The 16,290-nt window shown below is 45.1% G+C and overlaps 4 protein-coding genes across 4 annotated transcripts; 3 read left to right on the top strand and 1 right to left on the bottom strand.

The window, feature by feature from the left end:
• Nucleotides 1-2,065: 2,065 nt before the first annotated feature.
• Nucleotides 2,066-2,476, bottom strand: BDZ99DRAFT_475206 (uncharacterized protein; the record flags this gene model as incomplete). Its single annotated transcript, XM_033721966.1, has 1 exon — nt 2,066-2,476. The coding sequence occupies one exon, from the start codon at nt 2,474-2,476 to the stop codon at nt 2,066-2,068; it is 411 nt and encodes a 136-aa protein (XP_033578645.1).
• Nucleotides 2,477-7,555: 5,079 nt separating this feature from the next.
• BDZ99DRAFT_440582 (alpha/beta-hydrolase) lies at nt 7,556-9,590 on the top strand (the record flags this gene model as incomplete). The annotated part of the gene is made up of 6 exons (XM_033717724.1): nt 7,556-7,820; nt 7,906-8,118; nt 8,169-8,249; nt 8,311-8,374; nt 8,432-8,990; nt 9,064-9,590. The coding sequence occupies 6 exons, from the start codon at nt 7,556-7,558 to the stop codon at nt 9,487-9,489; spliced, it is 1,608 nt and encodes a 535-aa protein (XP_033578646.1). The 3' UTR covers nt 9,490-9,590.
• A 707-nt stretch (nt 9,591-10,297) lies between these two features.
• BDZ99DRAFT_475208 (uncharacterized protein) lies at nt 10,298-11,008 on the top strand (the record flags this gene model as incomplete). Its single annotated transcript, XM_033721967.1, has 1 exon — nt 10,298-11,008. One exon carries the CDS (start codon nt 10,298-10,300, stop codon nt 11,006-11,008), a length of 711 nt encoding a protein of 236 aa, XP_033578647.1.
• A 978-nt stretch (nt 11,009-11,986) lies between these two features.
• On the top strand, nt 11,987-12,520 carry BDZ99DRAFT_497360 (uncharacterized protein; the record flags this gene model as incomplete). The annotated part of the gene is made up of 1 exon (XM_033723507.1): nt 11,987-12,520. A coding segment is annotated over one exon (533 nt), but the record flags the coding sequence as incomplete, so codon positions are not given.
• Nucleotides 12,521-16,290: the final 3,770 nt, after the last annotated feature.

The following is a 16,290-nucleotide window of genomic DNA, read 5'->3' on the forward strand; positions in this document are numbered from 1 at the left end:
CTTGCAGATGCAGGATGTTGGATGCGGTCTGGGGTGGACGGCAATGTCGATCGTGGGGATTATGGAGCTAGGCACAAGATGCTGAGATGCTAATGCTCCAGTAGTGACTAGTAGTAAGTACTATTTTCGCATTGGTTCATTTCACTGATCAGGCCTGCTGTTCCGTTTGGATCGTACCGTATTCTACTTACTAAGACTACACTGTTTTCCAGCTATGCATTGCCAGTATTCAGCCCTCTTCACGGACTCAATCGCCCTGTCGACATTCCTCCTCCTCGGCCACATCTTCTCCATGCTCATGCCATTGGCATGGATATATAACCGCATCCAGCGCTTCTGGTGAAGACCCGTCCATCATATCCTGTCTTCTAGCCATAGACACTCACTTTTCTATGACCAGCCATTCAAAGAAGAACTCCTGAGGTAATAACATGATCTGCGTCGATCGTTGGGAGCTATACTTTTGGGATCCACGTTCTTTGCCCAGCAGAAGAAGATGGACGTTGTCAATGGCGAGTCGTAATCGAGCCATTTACACACTCTGGTCAAGACACTCGCGTTTGGGATACATATGGTATTATTCCAGTTGTATTCCAGATCCGAAATAATCTTCTTGCGTAAGTTCTTGCAATCGTACCTTTGTAGGTTGTTGCAAAGACGTATGCATCGAACAGCTCATCGAAAGCTTCGTTGAATCCTGGAAGGTTGGTGTCGTTGCCTGCATGCGGCCCTTCGTCTGCGCTACGCTTGCGTTTCAGGCCTCTTTCGGTCCTGGCTCTGCTACGTGCCGCTCTGAACGTCGGTATGTGGCAGAGAATCGACGAATCATTAAAATCCCACCGAAGCCACATATCGATAATCTCGAATGCCCGGACGCTTAATCGTTCAGAGTTACGACGCCGTCGGAGGACGTGTTCTCTGGAGCTTCAAAGAGTCTTCGGAACGTTGATGACGGTCCCCATACATCGTATAGTGCGTTCCTGGAGACCTGAAACGTCTGTTTCTCTTCGCCTTCAGATCCGACCTTGCATATCGCGTAGTCATCTGACTTCCAACTACCGGACATCAGGGGAGCTCGAAAACAAGAAATTACGGCGATGGAATACTTACCGGTCTAGCTCAGGTGGACCCTGAGACTCCCCGGCGCTGGCGGTAAGGACATCTTGACTTTGGACGCGCTGTTTTGGTGTTGTGCTCTGGATGATCCACCAAGAGCAGTCTCCAACCTACAATCTAGGTTTGAGATACGCTTGCGAGAGCGCACCTTGTGGGAAGCATCCAAAATATATTCACCCCGAGTTTGCCACTTCAAAGCAGTTCCGGAAGCGTCAAGCGGGTATTAAAGCTTGCAGCACTTTCTGACATCAAACTGATTGATTTTTCAATCTCATCAGTAGTCTTTGCGAACTCGTCACGTAGAGCGTTTAGACATACAACGCTCTGGAAACTGAAATAACGATATTGCAGGCATCTCTTCATCCAACCAGAAGACGAATGTATTTCAAGGCGTTTCAAAGACCAGCTTCACAACCAACAAAGGCCGCCATCATCTATCAAGAGCCTTCTGCGGCGGATCAATAGCTTCGGAATGACTGTACCCAACGGCTCACTCGCTCCTCTAGTGGAAGCCGTCTTACTTGACATTACTGTTCCAGTTCTCCATATCTTTCTCGTTCCTCTTCATTCTCGCTCTAATAGACATACTAGTTAGGCGCCCAGCTTCTGACAATGTCATGTTCTGGTCGATACCCAGTTCGCCGTCCCCAGTGCCCGTCCTCGTCCTTATGTCGCTCGAACTTGAAGTCCCCCTCGATGAAATACTTCTCCCGCTTTTGCCGACATTCCTCGATCAATCTTTTGCCCACTTCACCAGATTTCTCATGTTCGTGATAGTAGCAGTTCTCAAAGAAAACAGGATAATGTTCAGGCATACCATGCCAATCCATGGCTTTCAGTCTGGCCTCGGAACCTTTCTGAAACGCCTTAACTATCTCGACCAACATGTCCGGCGCTAGCTTGCCTAAAGCTGAGACTTCCCTAGGTCGTAACCCTCATCGACGGCTGCCTAGCCATATCTCCATGTCATGTATGCCAGAAGAGCCTTGACGAAAGGTGAGTCAGAATGGAGACGATCATGGCGTATTTCGAGGAGTAACGGGACCTCGAACCCTAGGGTGGCAGTCCAAGAACGCCTCTCCAATTTTTGAACGATAGCCTCGCGCAGATCCGGTACATCTGTGAAATCAGCGAAAATGTACAAATCGCGAAGCTTCATGATATCCTCTTGGCGTTGGTTTATGATAGCATCTGCCCACTCCCGGTACATTTTTGTGTTCTCTAATTTGTCTTCCTCTAATTCGTCTTCTTCTACTTTATCAATGTCCTTAGTATTATCACCTTCACTGCCTTCACAAGACGCGATACTGCCATCATTCTCGCTTTCGTCTTCTTGTTCTTCCGGCGAAATGAGCAGCATTCCAGTCTCCAACCAAGCCGTGAAGAGCTCAATGGTTTCCACACTTTCATCTTCAAGAGGAAGAACAACGCCGGTCTTTGACTCCCTGAAAGGTCCGGTCAAAGTGTTTTTATAATACTTGGATTTGGCGATAAGACGATCTATCGGAACTACTCAGGTTGCAAATTGACGTGAACTCTGTCTTATTTCGGGGGCCCGAAGGCCAAACTATATACTACGTAGGAAGTGACTGTACGCGTAGGCAGAAGCACTAATTAGAGACAGCAGTAGGCACGGTAGGCACGGTAGGCCACCGTACCCCAACCCCTCTCTGTAGAAGTTGTAACTGGCTAGGCATGTAGGCAGCTACTATGCCAGCAACTCCAAGTCACCCCCCAACTTCGGAAGAGAGATGAGACTGTAGAAGTGCATGAGATATAGGAAATCTTGGCAATTTGTGGTGTTTGTAGGGCTATTTGTCGCCGTCGGATTCATTGGCCGTGGTGCCCTGGCCGATGCGATCGAATATATCAACGAGGTTGAGCTGTCGAACGAAATTCTCGTGTTTCTGTCGAGATAGGACCTTTGTAAAGCCGTCTGCTATCATACGTTCGGATGCAATCCATTCAATTTGTACGTTGCCGGCTTGTACTTCTTGGCGTAGCCAGTGGCTGTGTATATCAACGTGCTTAAGGCTAGTAGTAAGCTTGCTGCCGGCCGTTGTAAGTAGCCGGATGGTTTGCTGGTTATCGCACAGCACGGAAATGGCCTGGTTGCCCTCTAGGGCTAGATCTAGGTGTACAAATAGGCGTTGCCACCACATGAATTCCGACACAGCTGCCGATATAGCTGTAAGCTCTGCATCGGTGGAGGACTTCGTCACGTGCGTTTGTTTGGTGGCCTTCCAATCGACAGGGCCACCAAAAAGCTTCAGGATATATCCTTGTGAGCTTCGGCGTGTAGCAACATCGTCGGCAAAGCTGGCATCGCTGGCTCGTACAAGCATTTGATCGGTGTTGATCGTGGAGGCAGAATACTGCAGTGCATATCCCCTTGTTTGATAGAGATAGGCAAGTGCTCGGTCAGCAGCATGGTGGTGAGCGGGCGACGGGTTCCTGGCAAATTCGGCCAGCCGTGAGGTTGTACGGGCTATATCCGGCCGTGTATTAATAGCTGCATAGAGCAATGACCCTATTTTCTGTTGATAGCCGTGGATAGAGGATGCACTGGCTGCTGCGGCTTCATAGGGAATAAGGCCATCTGTGGCCATCGGCGTATACACACGGAGGGCCTCCTTCTGCCGGAATTTGCCTGCAATTTTGTCGATATACAAATCCTGGCAAAGCCACAGTTGGCCGGCGGCTCGGTCACGGAGTATACGAATGCCTAGGAACCAGGAGGCTTCCCCTAGATCTTTCATCTCATACCGAGCTATCAGGGCATGTTTGAAATTGGCCAATTTATCGCCGTGTTGTGGCCAGAGTGGGGATCAATCAATCAATCAACTTTGACGTCTCCAAGTTGATTGATTGCTTCGTTGAACAGGCTGTGATTGATTTGATTTGATTTGATTAATTTCTGAGATGCTCAAGTTGAGTTGATGAGATTGATACTTTTTGACCCCCAAGTTGAATTGATTGGTTTGATTGATAGATTGATTGATAAGTTGATTACTACTTAGGAGGTTTGATGCCAATTCAACGCCAGGAGCGTATAGATTGCAGAGCACTAAGTAACTCAGGCTTTATATTAAGGCGTCGTACGCCCAGGAAATCGCCAAGTTCGCTGAAAATTCTCTCACAATTAGCTAAGGAGGCTGGGATGGAGTAGATATCAAGGGCTAGCTGGCCTAGAATAGGATAGCGATCTCTTGTGATAACCTAGTACTAAATAGGGTCCTTCGCTAGTAGGTTGTCCTGTTTTAGAGTTGGCTCGCGCTTCCACCTCTTGTACTTGTTGTTAACAGTTTCCTCCATCTCCTGCTTGCCCTCCTCTATAGAGTTCCTAAGGAAGTCTGCTCGGTTATTTATAGGGCTTGTTTAACAGCGTTTTACAGGCCTTATATTAGGAGACAAGGTAGGAGATGCTGCGCCAGCAGCCTTTACAGCCACCTTATCCTTATATGCCTGCTACAGCAGCTAGAAGGAGCTATAGCTATTTAAAAGCCAGTTCTTATATAGATATAGCCTATCGCGCTTTATATTATAATCCTTTAGCACCTTCTATAGCCCCTTAAGCGCGTGTTTATATGCTGGATAAAGTATTATAGCTGCAAAATAGATAGGGGTGTTTTCTATCTTCCTATAGTAATCTATAAGCTTTTTATAGGCGGTATTAATATTAATAACTAAGTAATTTTTAGGTATATCTAGATTTTTATAGTTAATAGCCTTAAGCCTCTTCTTCTGCTTCTTAAGGGCTAAGAGTAGCTATTTAAATATAATAAGAACTTCCTAAATAGCTCTATAGCTACTAGCTAAACCTCTGCCTTATAGCTATATTATTGCATTTTTAAACAGCTTAAGCAGCTGCTTATACTCTATAATTATTACCTAATTACCTGTATTTAGCCCTTACTCCTTAATAAAGCACCGCAGTTTCTCCTTTTTTATATTCTTGCGCTAAGATACTGCTTTAATATTATATTTCTTAAGCTTTATATATATATATGCGTTAAAAAGGCCTTAGAGCTTATAGGCGCGCTTAAAGTAATTATAGTAAAAGTTCTACTAAGTTCTAATAGGCTTAATAAGCTTTTTTAGTTTATAAGATTTATTACAGCGCTTTAAGTCCTCTGCCTATAGCTTAATAAACAGCTCTTAGGCTTATAGAAAGGCGCTAATAGATAATATAATATTAAATAGCACCCTAATAGGCCCGGCTTTCCTTTACTTTACTATTAGCAGTTTTTTTTTCTATATTACTATTAGTATAATATAGAATAGTAATAAAATTAGAGATATAATTTTACCTATATATTTATATCTATACTTTTAAATACCTTCTTATTCTTACCCTATATAATTGCTTAGGCAGCTAAGTTAAGAATATAGCAGGTATAGTATAACTAATACTAGGAGATACTAAACTTAAACTTATCGGCTATTGCTATTAAAGCAGTATTATTATTTATAGTATTATTAAGTATAAAGTAGCTAAGGCGCTTAGTATTAATTTTAAATAATTATAATATTAAGCTAACTATCTCCACAATATTCTTACCTAAGTACTGGCCTAGAAAAATAGGCAGGCCTAATAAGTAGTCCTCTGGCCGGCTATTCTTATTTAGATAATATATATATATCCTAGTAAGCGCACGCTTATTGCTAACTAAAGTCCAATTATTAAATAATATATAGATAAGGCTAGTTGCCTACTAGAGGTGTTTAATTACAGCGGGTATATAGGAATTATACTTAGCTATAATAGATTTTTAGAGTGTATAATAGGTCTTCTATAGGCTTAATTTAGTAATAGGTCTAGCAGCAGCAATTATACTGCGGAAGGCAGGCTTCTTAATAATGCGTAAAGCCTAATTATTATTAGCAACCTAGTATTAAACAGCGCGTAGAAACTTCGCCCGATTAAAGCTGTCCGCCAGCTTGTTGGCCACGTCCTGTGGAACATTAATGCCCTGGAACTGCATTATCGCCAATACTAACGTCTGGTTTAGAGTAGAGAAGTTAATCTGGCCATCTTTATTAACCCCGTGGCCACGCTATTGCCGCCCTAGGTAAGCTATAGCTAACAAAGTAGCCTTCTTAACGTTGAACTCGCCGCTAGGTATTCTGTATATGTGGCAGTACTTGCAGAGCCAGAACTTCTGGCGCTGCTTTCAATGGTAAACAGGCCAACCGTACGCGTAAATCCAGCTTGCTTTTAACGGTTGTAAGGTTTCGTAAGGCCTTCTCTGCAGATGCGGTACCCGTAGCCAATTAAGGTTCTCATATAGGTTGTCGTTGTCAACGTCGTCGTCGTTCGTGGCAGGTGTTTCGACGTGTTCATTCGTGTTGACTTCGGCGCGCATAGAATTAACCTTACGGGGAGGTTTCTTTCGATTTGCGCGTGCGATAACTTCCTGCTGTACGTTCTGAAGGTTCTGATTCATTGCTGGGTGCGATATTGTACAGAGGTGGTATGGTGTTGGACGCGTTGATGTAAGTTAGGATGAAAATCAGGGTTAGGAGACTGCTTAGTAAGCACTTCTGCTAGGTGGGCTCTCTATAGGATACTCTATCTACGCTCCGCAAATAGGAATCAATCAAACCAATCAAATCAATCAATTTGATGCCTTGAAGTTGATTTGATTGATAAAATCCACCTCTTCGGATTGATTGATTGATTTGGTTGAACCAAATCAAATCAATCAATCTATCAACTTAAGTTGATTGTTCCCCACTCTGGGCCACCTCTCCCCTTAGAATGTTCTAACATCCAAAAAGCTGCCGTCTCTCAGTATTACCGCGCTGCGCACTAAGGCTTCACGTGAGACTAGGGAGGAGGGAATCCCCGCCCCTATCTGCGGGGTAGAGATCCTTAGGAAGGATTCGAGGCTAGTTGCGTCCTAAGTTCCACGACTACCAGGTCCAGGTCCCTGAGCTGGGGCCGCCTCCATAGCCCGTACCACGATAGTACAACTCGCTGCAGTTAGAAACCACTGACATATCGTGGTCACAGCGGGGTATCTGTGCTCGATAATTTGGGGTCTGATAATAGGATTTTTCCTGTTCACGTGCCACTAGCCTTGCACTTCGAGGCTGTTCGTGTACTTTTTCCTGCTCCTTCGTTACAGCCTTGCTCAATTGCTAATATTAGGGAGGAGGAAACGACATGCTAATATCTAGCAGTTAGATTGGGATGATGAAAGTAGGGATAAGTGAGGGAATCTGTAACCTACAGAGTGAATGCCTGTAAGCGTTTGAGAAGTATTGAGGTGGGGGCCAAATTCTCCAAAAGTAGCAACATCATTCGAGCACAAATGTGCCTTTTATAAACACTTCGAAGATTTGTGAGTGCTTTTATTATCCCACGAATCCTCTGCGTCTGAGATTTCTGTTCTGTATTTCTCGGATTCCATCAGATTGGCCAGATCTGTTCGTGATGAGGGTCACTCTACTTACATCGTTATTTGTATCTTCTGCCACTGTGCTTGCGGCTCTTCCCACCGTGACTATCTCCGGTGGGACCCTGGTCGGGACAACCACAACTCTCCCGAGTGCCACTGCATCCGTAAACAAATTCCTAGGCATCCCATTCGCAGCCGTACCAACTAGCACACTTCGCTTTGCCACGCCGCAACCTGCGCCAACGTACGGCACAATACAAGCCAATAAATGGAAACCGGCCTGCATGCAACAATTTACCAGTCAGCATATCCTTCTTACTCCCCCAATATACTACTGACGCCGAAGAAGTTGGTGCCATAATTCCAAATCAAACCCAAATCAAAGAACTATTTGACACTCCTGATCCCGGAGAAAGTGAAGACTGCCTATACCTCAACGTCTATGTCCCAAGCACAGGCTCCACGGGAAAGGCGGTTATGTTTTGGATATACGGCGGAGATTTGCAGTATGGCACTGCATCAATGCCGCTGTATGACGGATCTAGTTTTGCAGCCTTCCAAGATGTCATTGTCGTGGCTGCAAACTATCGCACGAATAGTAAGACAGCCGTCTATTTATCCATGAAGACATTTACTTAAGAGACGTAGTCTTCGGCTTCCCCCACTCTAGTGAGATAGGGTCAACACAATGGAATGTAGGCTTCTACGATCAGAGACTAGCTTTGCAATGTAAGTGACCGTAATATTTTCCGTATGAAGCGAAACAGCGTTGACTTTTCATTCTTCAAAGGGGTTCAAAGCAACATTGCAGCATTTGGAGGTGATCCTGCCAAAGTCACGATCTTTGGCGAGAGGTATTTCCAACTCCAATCTCTTTCCTTCCCCATATCCGGTCTAAGAAGTCAATATAGCTCTGGGGCAACCTCCGTCGACCGCCTGGTAACCACCATGCCGAACAATACTCCCTTTCGTGCCGCGATTATGGAGAGTGGCACCTCCTCAGTAACACCGGGCAGTGCCTCCAACTCGACGGACTCGACGGAATGGAACAACCTCGCCTCTGGGCTAGGTTGCAGCGTCACACCCCCTAATCTCGGCTGCATGCAAAAAATAGCGGCGACCAACATAAAGAGTGCCATCGAAGCACGATACACTAACAACGGCGCATATATAAATTACGGCTTCCCACCCATACAGGACGGCGTCACTAACCTCGTGAATCCAGAAGCTGCACGCCTCGCAGGAAATATTGCCAAAGTACCGGTATTACAAGGAACCAACGCGCAAGAGGGGCGCCTTTTCTCAGCCTCATTCAATGGTCAAAACGGCTTGAACTTGCAGTATTTTGTTGACAATTATATCCGCGGGTCCAACGACGCTGACATCGTCGCTGCATATCCCGTCCCCGGGACGTACCCAGACCAAGACTCCGCGACCGCGCAGTGCTGGACTGAGTGGGTGTATCAATGCGTAGGTACTTTCTTATCATCTCCTAGTTCTGCACGCTTTATAACTCAAGAACTAACGCCATCTCTCTTCATAGCCTGCGTCAGTCGTCACCGCCGACGATGCAACAGCCGGTATTCCAGCTTGGCGCTACTACTTCAACGCCTCATTTGCCAACTACGGCAGCGTACCAGGCTTCACAAACCGTGGTGTTTATCACACTATTGAACTTCCAATTGTGTTCGGGACGTACCCTTCTTCTGGAGCGACCGCCCAGGAGATCGCACTGAGCAGCTACGTGCAAACGGCATGGGCTACGTTTGCAAAAAATCCCGATGGTGGACCGGATCCTGCATGGCCGAAGGTCAGCACAGGGAGTGGTGGCGCATATATTGGTATTTTAGGCAATTCGGGGAACACATTTGCGAATCTTACGGTTGTGCAGTCGACAAATCTGGATGCAAGGTGTGTGCAGTTCTTCAACAGTAGGTATAGTCAGTCGAAGTATGGCAATTCATGGTAGGGTGGGGTGAGTAGATGATATGTCTATTTCAACATGGACGAATTGATTGGGCGAGCCAAAGTGGTTCCTGGACTCACTAGTATAATATCCCAAGGGATAGCACCAAGAAGATTTTCCATTCTCTTTCAACACTTTCATTGATGAGCTTGCTCCACCACTTCTATCATATCATATCTATATCAGCTTTTCACACAAAGCATCACGACAAACCAAATGGAAACCTACAAGCAAGCCTACAAGTCTCTCAAGTCAACCTATGGGCCTGGATTCCGCTTCATCGCCAAATGGATCATACTCTCCACCACAGTGGTTTTCATATCGGCGGTTTTTTTCGCCATATTATTCCTCTTCCGCAAGCTGATAGATCCTGGAAAACGCAACAAGCTCTCAACGAGCAGGGATACTTCGTCGCCCAGCATTATCAGCCTGCTTTTCTGGCCGCCCTACCACTATCTTACTAGGTCTTTCGCAATGGGATATGCGGAAGTACACAATTCCGCCTTACTCTCTTCCATATCGGCAAAATCGTGGCTTGTTGGCGCCTTTTGGAGTCTGTTGATTTTGTCAATAGTGGTAGGAATGCTTTATGGAATTGCCTGGATTATTGTGGGGAGTCTGGTGTGGGCTGGTAAAGTGCGGTTGTATCGAGTGAGATCATACTAAACACCTTACGTATTTAACTGGGGCAATAAGTCTCCTGAAGGATATCATCCGCAGCTCTATTTTGGTATTTCCCCCTCACCTCCGCATCTTGTGGAGAAAGAATCTAAAAATATGGGCTCGAATAGTATTTCCGGAAATACGCCCCATGGCCGTGCTGGTGCTGAACCATGGAAATTTGGCACCTAGATGGATTACGATATTGGACCACGCTCCAAAACAAGCTCCAAAAACCCTTCTCAGTGGCACATCTACTCTTCATCAGCTCATCGCCATCGTCAACTTCGCAGCTCTCGCTCACATACCATCGTCAAACGAGCATCTCTGCCACACCACCTACACCATGGCATTCGCCCTCCCCCTTTCCGACTTAACACCAAACGGAACGGCACCACCTCCCTACGAATTGGCATCAAAGCGCCAGCCAAGCCGCCGCCACCTCCAACCCAGCTATCCAACGCCACCTCCCTCCTTCCTCTCCTCCACCTTCCAGCCCGCCATCCGTCCCGTAACCGTCTTCTCCATCTTCCTCTCCACCACCGCAACCCTAGTTGCCGCTATATACCTACTATCCTACGAGCTCATGGCCCTCGGCTCCGACGAGGTCCAGATCCCGCCGATCGTAACCACGTGCGTGCTCTTCCCTTTTGCTACCCTGGTGCACCTCGCTTCCACGGTTGCTTATGCGAAGAAGCGGCCGCGGGCGAGCCCGGAGGAGGCGGTGGCTGGGAAGAGTTGGCTTATGGGGAGTTTGCAGAGTCTGATTGTGATTTTGGGGGTGCTGGCGGGGTTGTATGCGTTTGTCTGGATCATTGTGGGGATCTTGCTCGCTGCTGGAATTGCGGAATTGCATGGATAGCCGAGGAAATGGAGTTCGTGGAGGTGTTGCGATGACGAGACGGAAATTTTTTTGCCTATGAGAGTGAAAGCGGCTGCATAGGGAAGAACTGGACGCCGCTCGTTTCTAGTACTGCTTCACTACTTCATTTATTCGACCCCTTCATTGCTAAAACCTCCCTTAAGACGTTCGCCTATTCACACCTCATAAGTTCTTTCGTGCACGCCTATCCTTAGCTTTTCTCTGGTATTATAGTGTTTCACTCTCAGCCTCTTACCATCAACACTCGGACTGGCACTTATCTTCCGCAAATCTTTTCATAAAAGTCAATACACAAACACTCTGAATATTGGGAACTCAGCCACTATACGCAATAGCGCAATCCCTCCAATATACAACCCAGTTGTTGTAGTTGCGATCGTCGTGTACAGCCTCACTGATTCTCTTGGTGCGCATCACGTGTATCCCGCATTGGGATTGGCGCTTATTCAGCCTTGCCATAAGGCCGCACAACACCAACCTCCGAGCATCATCGAGGCAACAAGGCATCAACAAACTCGACGTCCAGAACACTACAATCCCCTCAAGGTAAGCAGGAAGGGTAAGCAAGGAAGGGGCTTCTTGATTTACGCTCCATTCTTTACCATAACTTCGATCCCTGCTGGTGGTTCATGCCGATCAGTGGAATCTGCCTCGTCGCCACCGAATTGCCTTACCAACAGAGCCTCGTGGCTGAGTCGCTTGTACAACTCCGTAAACTCTTCTAATACTCAAATCCACAACGCTTTTTTCATAACCTTCACTTCTTAATTCTCACGAAACCCATCCTTCGCTCGAGCACCCTCTCACTGTGCCGTCACTCTACCCTTACAACGTAACCCCGACCTAGATTTCGATCCTTCTACATCCACATCTCGCTCCCCACAAACCCAATCCCAATCCCGCCAGACCAATCCCTACCCTCCCCCTCCCACGCCTCACACGTCCCAAACTACCACCATGCCCTGCCCCACCCTCCTCGTCACAAGCATCACCCTCGGCCTGCACGCCACCGCCGCCATCACCGCCTTCATCTGCACCCTCGCGCTCCTCGCAATCCCTACCTTCCTCCTTTTCGCCTGCTTCAACTCGCCCACTCCCGCACCACCCACCCCTCAAACCAGCAGCCCCAGCTCCAGCTCCGCCTCCAACCCCCTCGCCGGCGCCGCCATCGGCAGCCTCCTCCTCACCCACCTCGTCACCACCCTCTCCATGGCGCCGGCCGAGGGCGGGATCGCGCGCGGGAGCGTGAAGAGCGCGCTCGCCATCGGGACCGTGCTGGTGATCTTCTTGACAGCAGTTGTGGCATTCTTGGTTGTGAAAGCGGTCGGGGACGCGTTGATTGCGCATGGGGACAAGTCTTGGCCTGCGGCGCGTGGGAGCGTCGAGGCGGCGAGTTCGCCAGCTCAAAGCAAGACGGAGACGGATGGAAAGGAAAGCGTGGTAGGGAAGGAGTGAGGAGAGGCGTTGGTAGGGCTGACGCGTTGGTGGGACGGCGAGGGTGCGGGTGCGGGGTATGGAGGGGGTGGGATAGGGATGAGGTTGCTGGGATGGGGGTTGTGGAGATCGAGTTTCGCGCGTATCTTTAGTGTTCCGATAACTGGACTACCTTCGTTCGCTTTGCTGCTGGTTGGCTTCAAAGGTGTCAGAAATTTGTGCTGTGTGAGGTGTCGTGTCGGTTGACATTCATGCTGAGTCCCCGCTCAATCATCGGCAGGCATTAAACCAAGGACCTAGCGAGCTAGGAAGCTGAGATTCTTTACATAGATACGACTATAACGTTTTTTGTAATACAGATCAGATAAGGTAATAGGTTATACGTATGCTTGCGAGCTTTGCAAAGGGTTTTATTCCAGTAGGGATAGCTATATTAGTCCTTGTTTAGAAACAGCCGTTATAGAAGACGAATCAGGAGAAATATATCACTCTTTATGCGTCCCAACCACAGACTGTAGCCACTTTAAAAATGCAACACAACGACATAATATATTTTCAAGACGATCGCCACCTTTTGTCACGATGAGAAGATCAATCGCAGAGAACATAAGGGGAGCCCATAGTGAAAGTTTTCATACCAGTGCAGATTCGATTTTTCAGAAGTATTCAGAAGTAATGAAATAGTATAGTGACGAGAACCCCATATTCGATACTACCACACCCGTCTAAAACGCTTCCACTAACTTCAAGTTCTTCAGAATGTGTCGAACTCGTTCAATCTCGATAGGTAGAGTTGCACGAATGATTGGCACCTTGAAACATCTTCGTTAGGACTGCCGCTTCTACTGCTGGACTTTACTGTTACTGACCTAAAATAGTGGGATGATCCTGAGTGGCTGGTCTTCTTCCACTTGGTAATTTTGGCAGATCTCGCAAGCGGTATGTTTTGAGACCTTGACCCGGATCGGCCGAGAGAGGTTGGCCCACTTGTCCTTCAACCATGAGTGCTTTTGCTCCCTGCGCCTGCAACGGTCGCAGATTTCCAGTACTACCTTTGAGTTCCGTTCATCAATGGTGTGATTTATGTGAACGAAGCCTTGTTGACCAGGCCGTAACTGATAAAAGACGGGACAGGGAAGGGAATACACTCCGCCGTGGTTCGTGCAACAGCAAGGGCAGTGGTTTTCGGCAGCCGTGCACATCCTGTCTCGAAGTATAAGATTGTTCGTACCAGCGATCCTCTGCGAACTTTTCGAAATGCGAGGTTTGGCTTGGATGCAGAGGCCAGCAATCGCCGCGAAAGACTGCTCGACTGCGGTGGGTGGAGATGGAGATTAAGCGACAGCTCAAGGCAGAGCGAAAGGAGCCACGTCATAATATGAATATACAATATAATACGACTAAGTTAACGTGGTTAACGTCAGCACGCTGTTCTGCAGGGCTGAGGCATGTTGACACAGGGGTGACACCATTTTATGGGGTTTGAGCACGTGACTATTAAGCCGGAAACAGGCGACTGCCACGCGCGTGGCTTACTTGAACCAACGTTCAGGGTGCGAAACATCCTAAGGTTCGTCGTGAATATTGAATTCACTTAACCTGCAAGAACCTTCTCCTCTATTGCCGCCCAGTAACGCATTAAGAATTCGAGAATTAGGGAAGGGATAAACGCATCTATATATACCCCCCCTTTTATCTAATCTCCTAATTAGCTTAAAGTAGTATAAAGCTTTTTCTAGGTATACTATCACCCCCTATTTTGTAGATTTAGCCTAGCCCCGGCTCGTAATAACTTTGGTCCACTAATTAGGCCGTTGCTTAGGCGATAATATTGTTTAATAACGGGTTTTAATTTACTAATATAGCACTAGATCTCTCCGCCAGATAAGCCGGCACCCTAACAGTAACTAAGGGCTCTATTTCCTTAGTCCCTAACATTTAACCAGCTCTTAAGGATGGCCCTCTATCTACTTCTAAGGAAGAGGCTGTTCGTAGTAAAGGAGCCGGTGCAGTATAAGGATATTCGAGTGTAAAACCTTAGTATAATAGTGTATACGGCGTTCTTTTCAATCGGCAATTAAGAGGTGGCTATATAGGCGCTTTCCGCTTCTAGGAGTTATATAATTCTTTGTATAGGCTGTAAGTAAGTAAGTATAATTAGTGGAACAATATTAATACGGGCCGGAGCTAGGCTTAATTTAGGGGGGGTAATATACAGCAAAATAGGAGGTGATATATAGTAAAAAGGGGGGTAATAAGTAGGCTTATCTATATTATACTAGCTATATACAAAGTTAGTATTTTAGGTTAACTAGGAATAGTTTAGGGACAAGCTTAATTACTACCCCCCTATTTTCTCCGTATTACCCCCTTTTTCTCTTCTTGCCACCCCCTCTATATCTAGCCTAGCGCCGGCCCGTATTAATATTATTCCACTAATTATATTTACTTACTATTTATGCTTAATAAGGAATTTATATTAACTGCGCACTTATAATATATTAACACTACGTCCTCTATATTACTACCCTTACTGCTATACCGCTCCGGCCGCCCCCCTAGGGCCGCTATGCATCCGTAGATAAGGGTATAAAGTCCGTTAACAATTAGGTAAAAAAGAAAGGATACGCGATTATTAAATACAATAATAAAATAGATAAGCGCACTCCACCTTAGGTGCGGAAGGTGCTTATTTATTGCAATTATGCGGGTATATATAAGCCGGCTAATAGGAAGAAAAACACCTATATAAAGAAGTCTAATTACCTTATAAAAGGAGCTTTTATAAGAAATCTATAGCTAGGTAATTAGTTTTTTAAAGTTAAGGTTTCTATTTATAATTATAAGCTATTTAATACTAATAAAGGGACTCTAGCTATATACTAAAATCTAGATAAGGATATAATTTAAACTATATATAATTAGCTTAATAAAGGCACGCCTATTAGTGCTATTTTTAACAACCTACTTACTAAAGGCAAGAATATAATAATATAGGACCTATATAATAAAAAATAAAAGTAGAAGAAAATAAAGCTTTAGAGGCTTACTTTAACTTAGGCTATATTTAAGGTGCTTAAGAAATATAGCAGTAATAACCTAGACACTTATTACTACTATAAATATAAGCTAGATAAAGTAAACTATATTAAGTATCTATACTTTATATATTTTAAGAGTGTTTAGATATTCTAGAGGAATCCTAATATTATTCTTTTTAACTACACCTATAAAATAAATAAGTTTAAGATACTACTTCTTTATATTAATAGTGTTACTAACTAGGGCAGAAACTATAAGCTAGGCTATTATTTCCTTCTAGAAAAAGAAAAAAGGGACTATATTTTTATAGTATATAAGCTTTATTTTATATACTAGTACCTAGAAGTTTCGCCAGGCGTTTTTATTATAGATAAAAAGCTAGCACTTAAAAATATACTAGCTAAGTTTTTTCCTACTATTTCTTAACTTCTATATAAATAGCACGTGCAGAAGAATATTACTAGTAAGGCTATAGCTATCTAGAAAAATAATAAGTAAGTAGTAACTAATACTATAGATTTATAGGATATAGTATATACCTTTTAAAATCTAATAATAGCTAAAATTAAGGTTATATAGAAAGATTAAAAGAAATTTATTAATAAGCTTAACTTCTGCCTAGCAAAACCTATAGAGGATAAGTTTATAGCCGCTTAGAATAAAATAAAATTAGATTATATATATAAATAACTCCTAATTAATTACTTTACTAAAAAGTAGTAGCTATATAAAAAGAAGATTACTATATATTATACTAGCCTTCTGCTATACTTTAGTAATACTAT

This window comes from Mytilinidion resinicola, assembly GCF_010093595.1.
Source record: "Mytilinidion resinicola strain CBS 304.34 unplaced genomic scaffold BDZ99scaffold_7, whole genome shotgun sequence".
Classification (NCBI taxonomy): domain Eukaryota; kingdom Fungi; phylum Ascomycota; class Dothideomycetes; order Mytilinidiales; family Mytilinidiaceae; genus Mytilinidion; species Mytilinidion resinicola.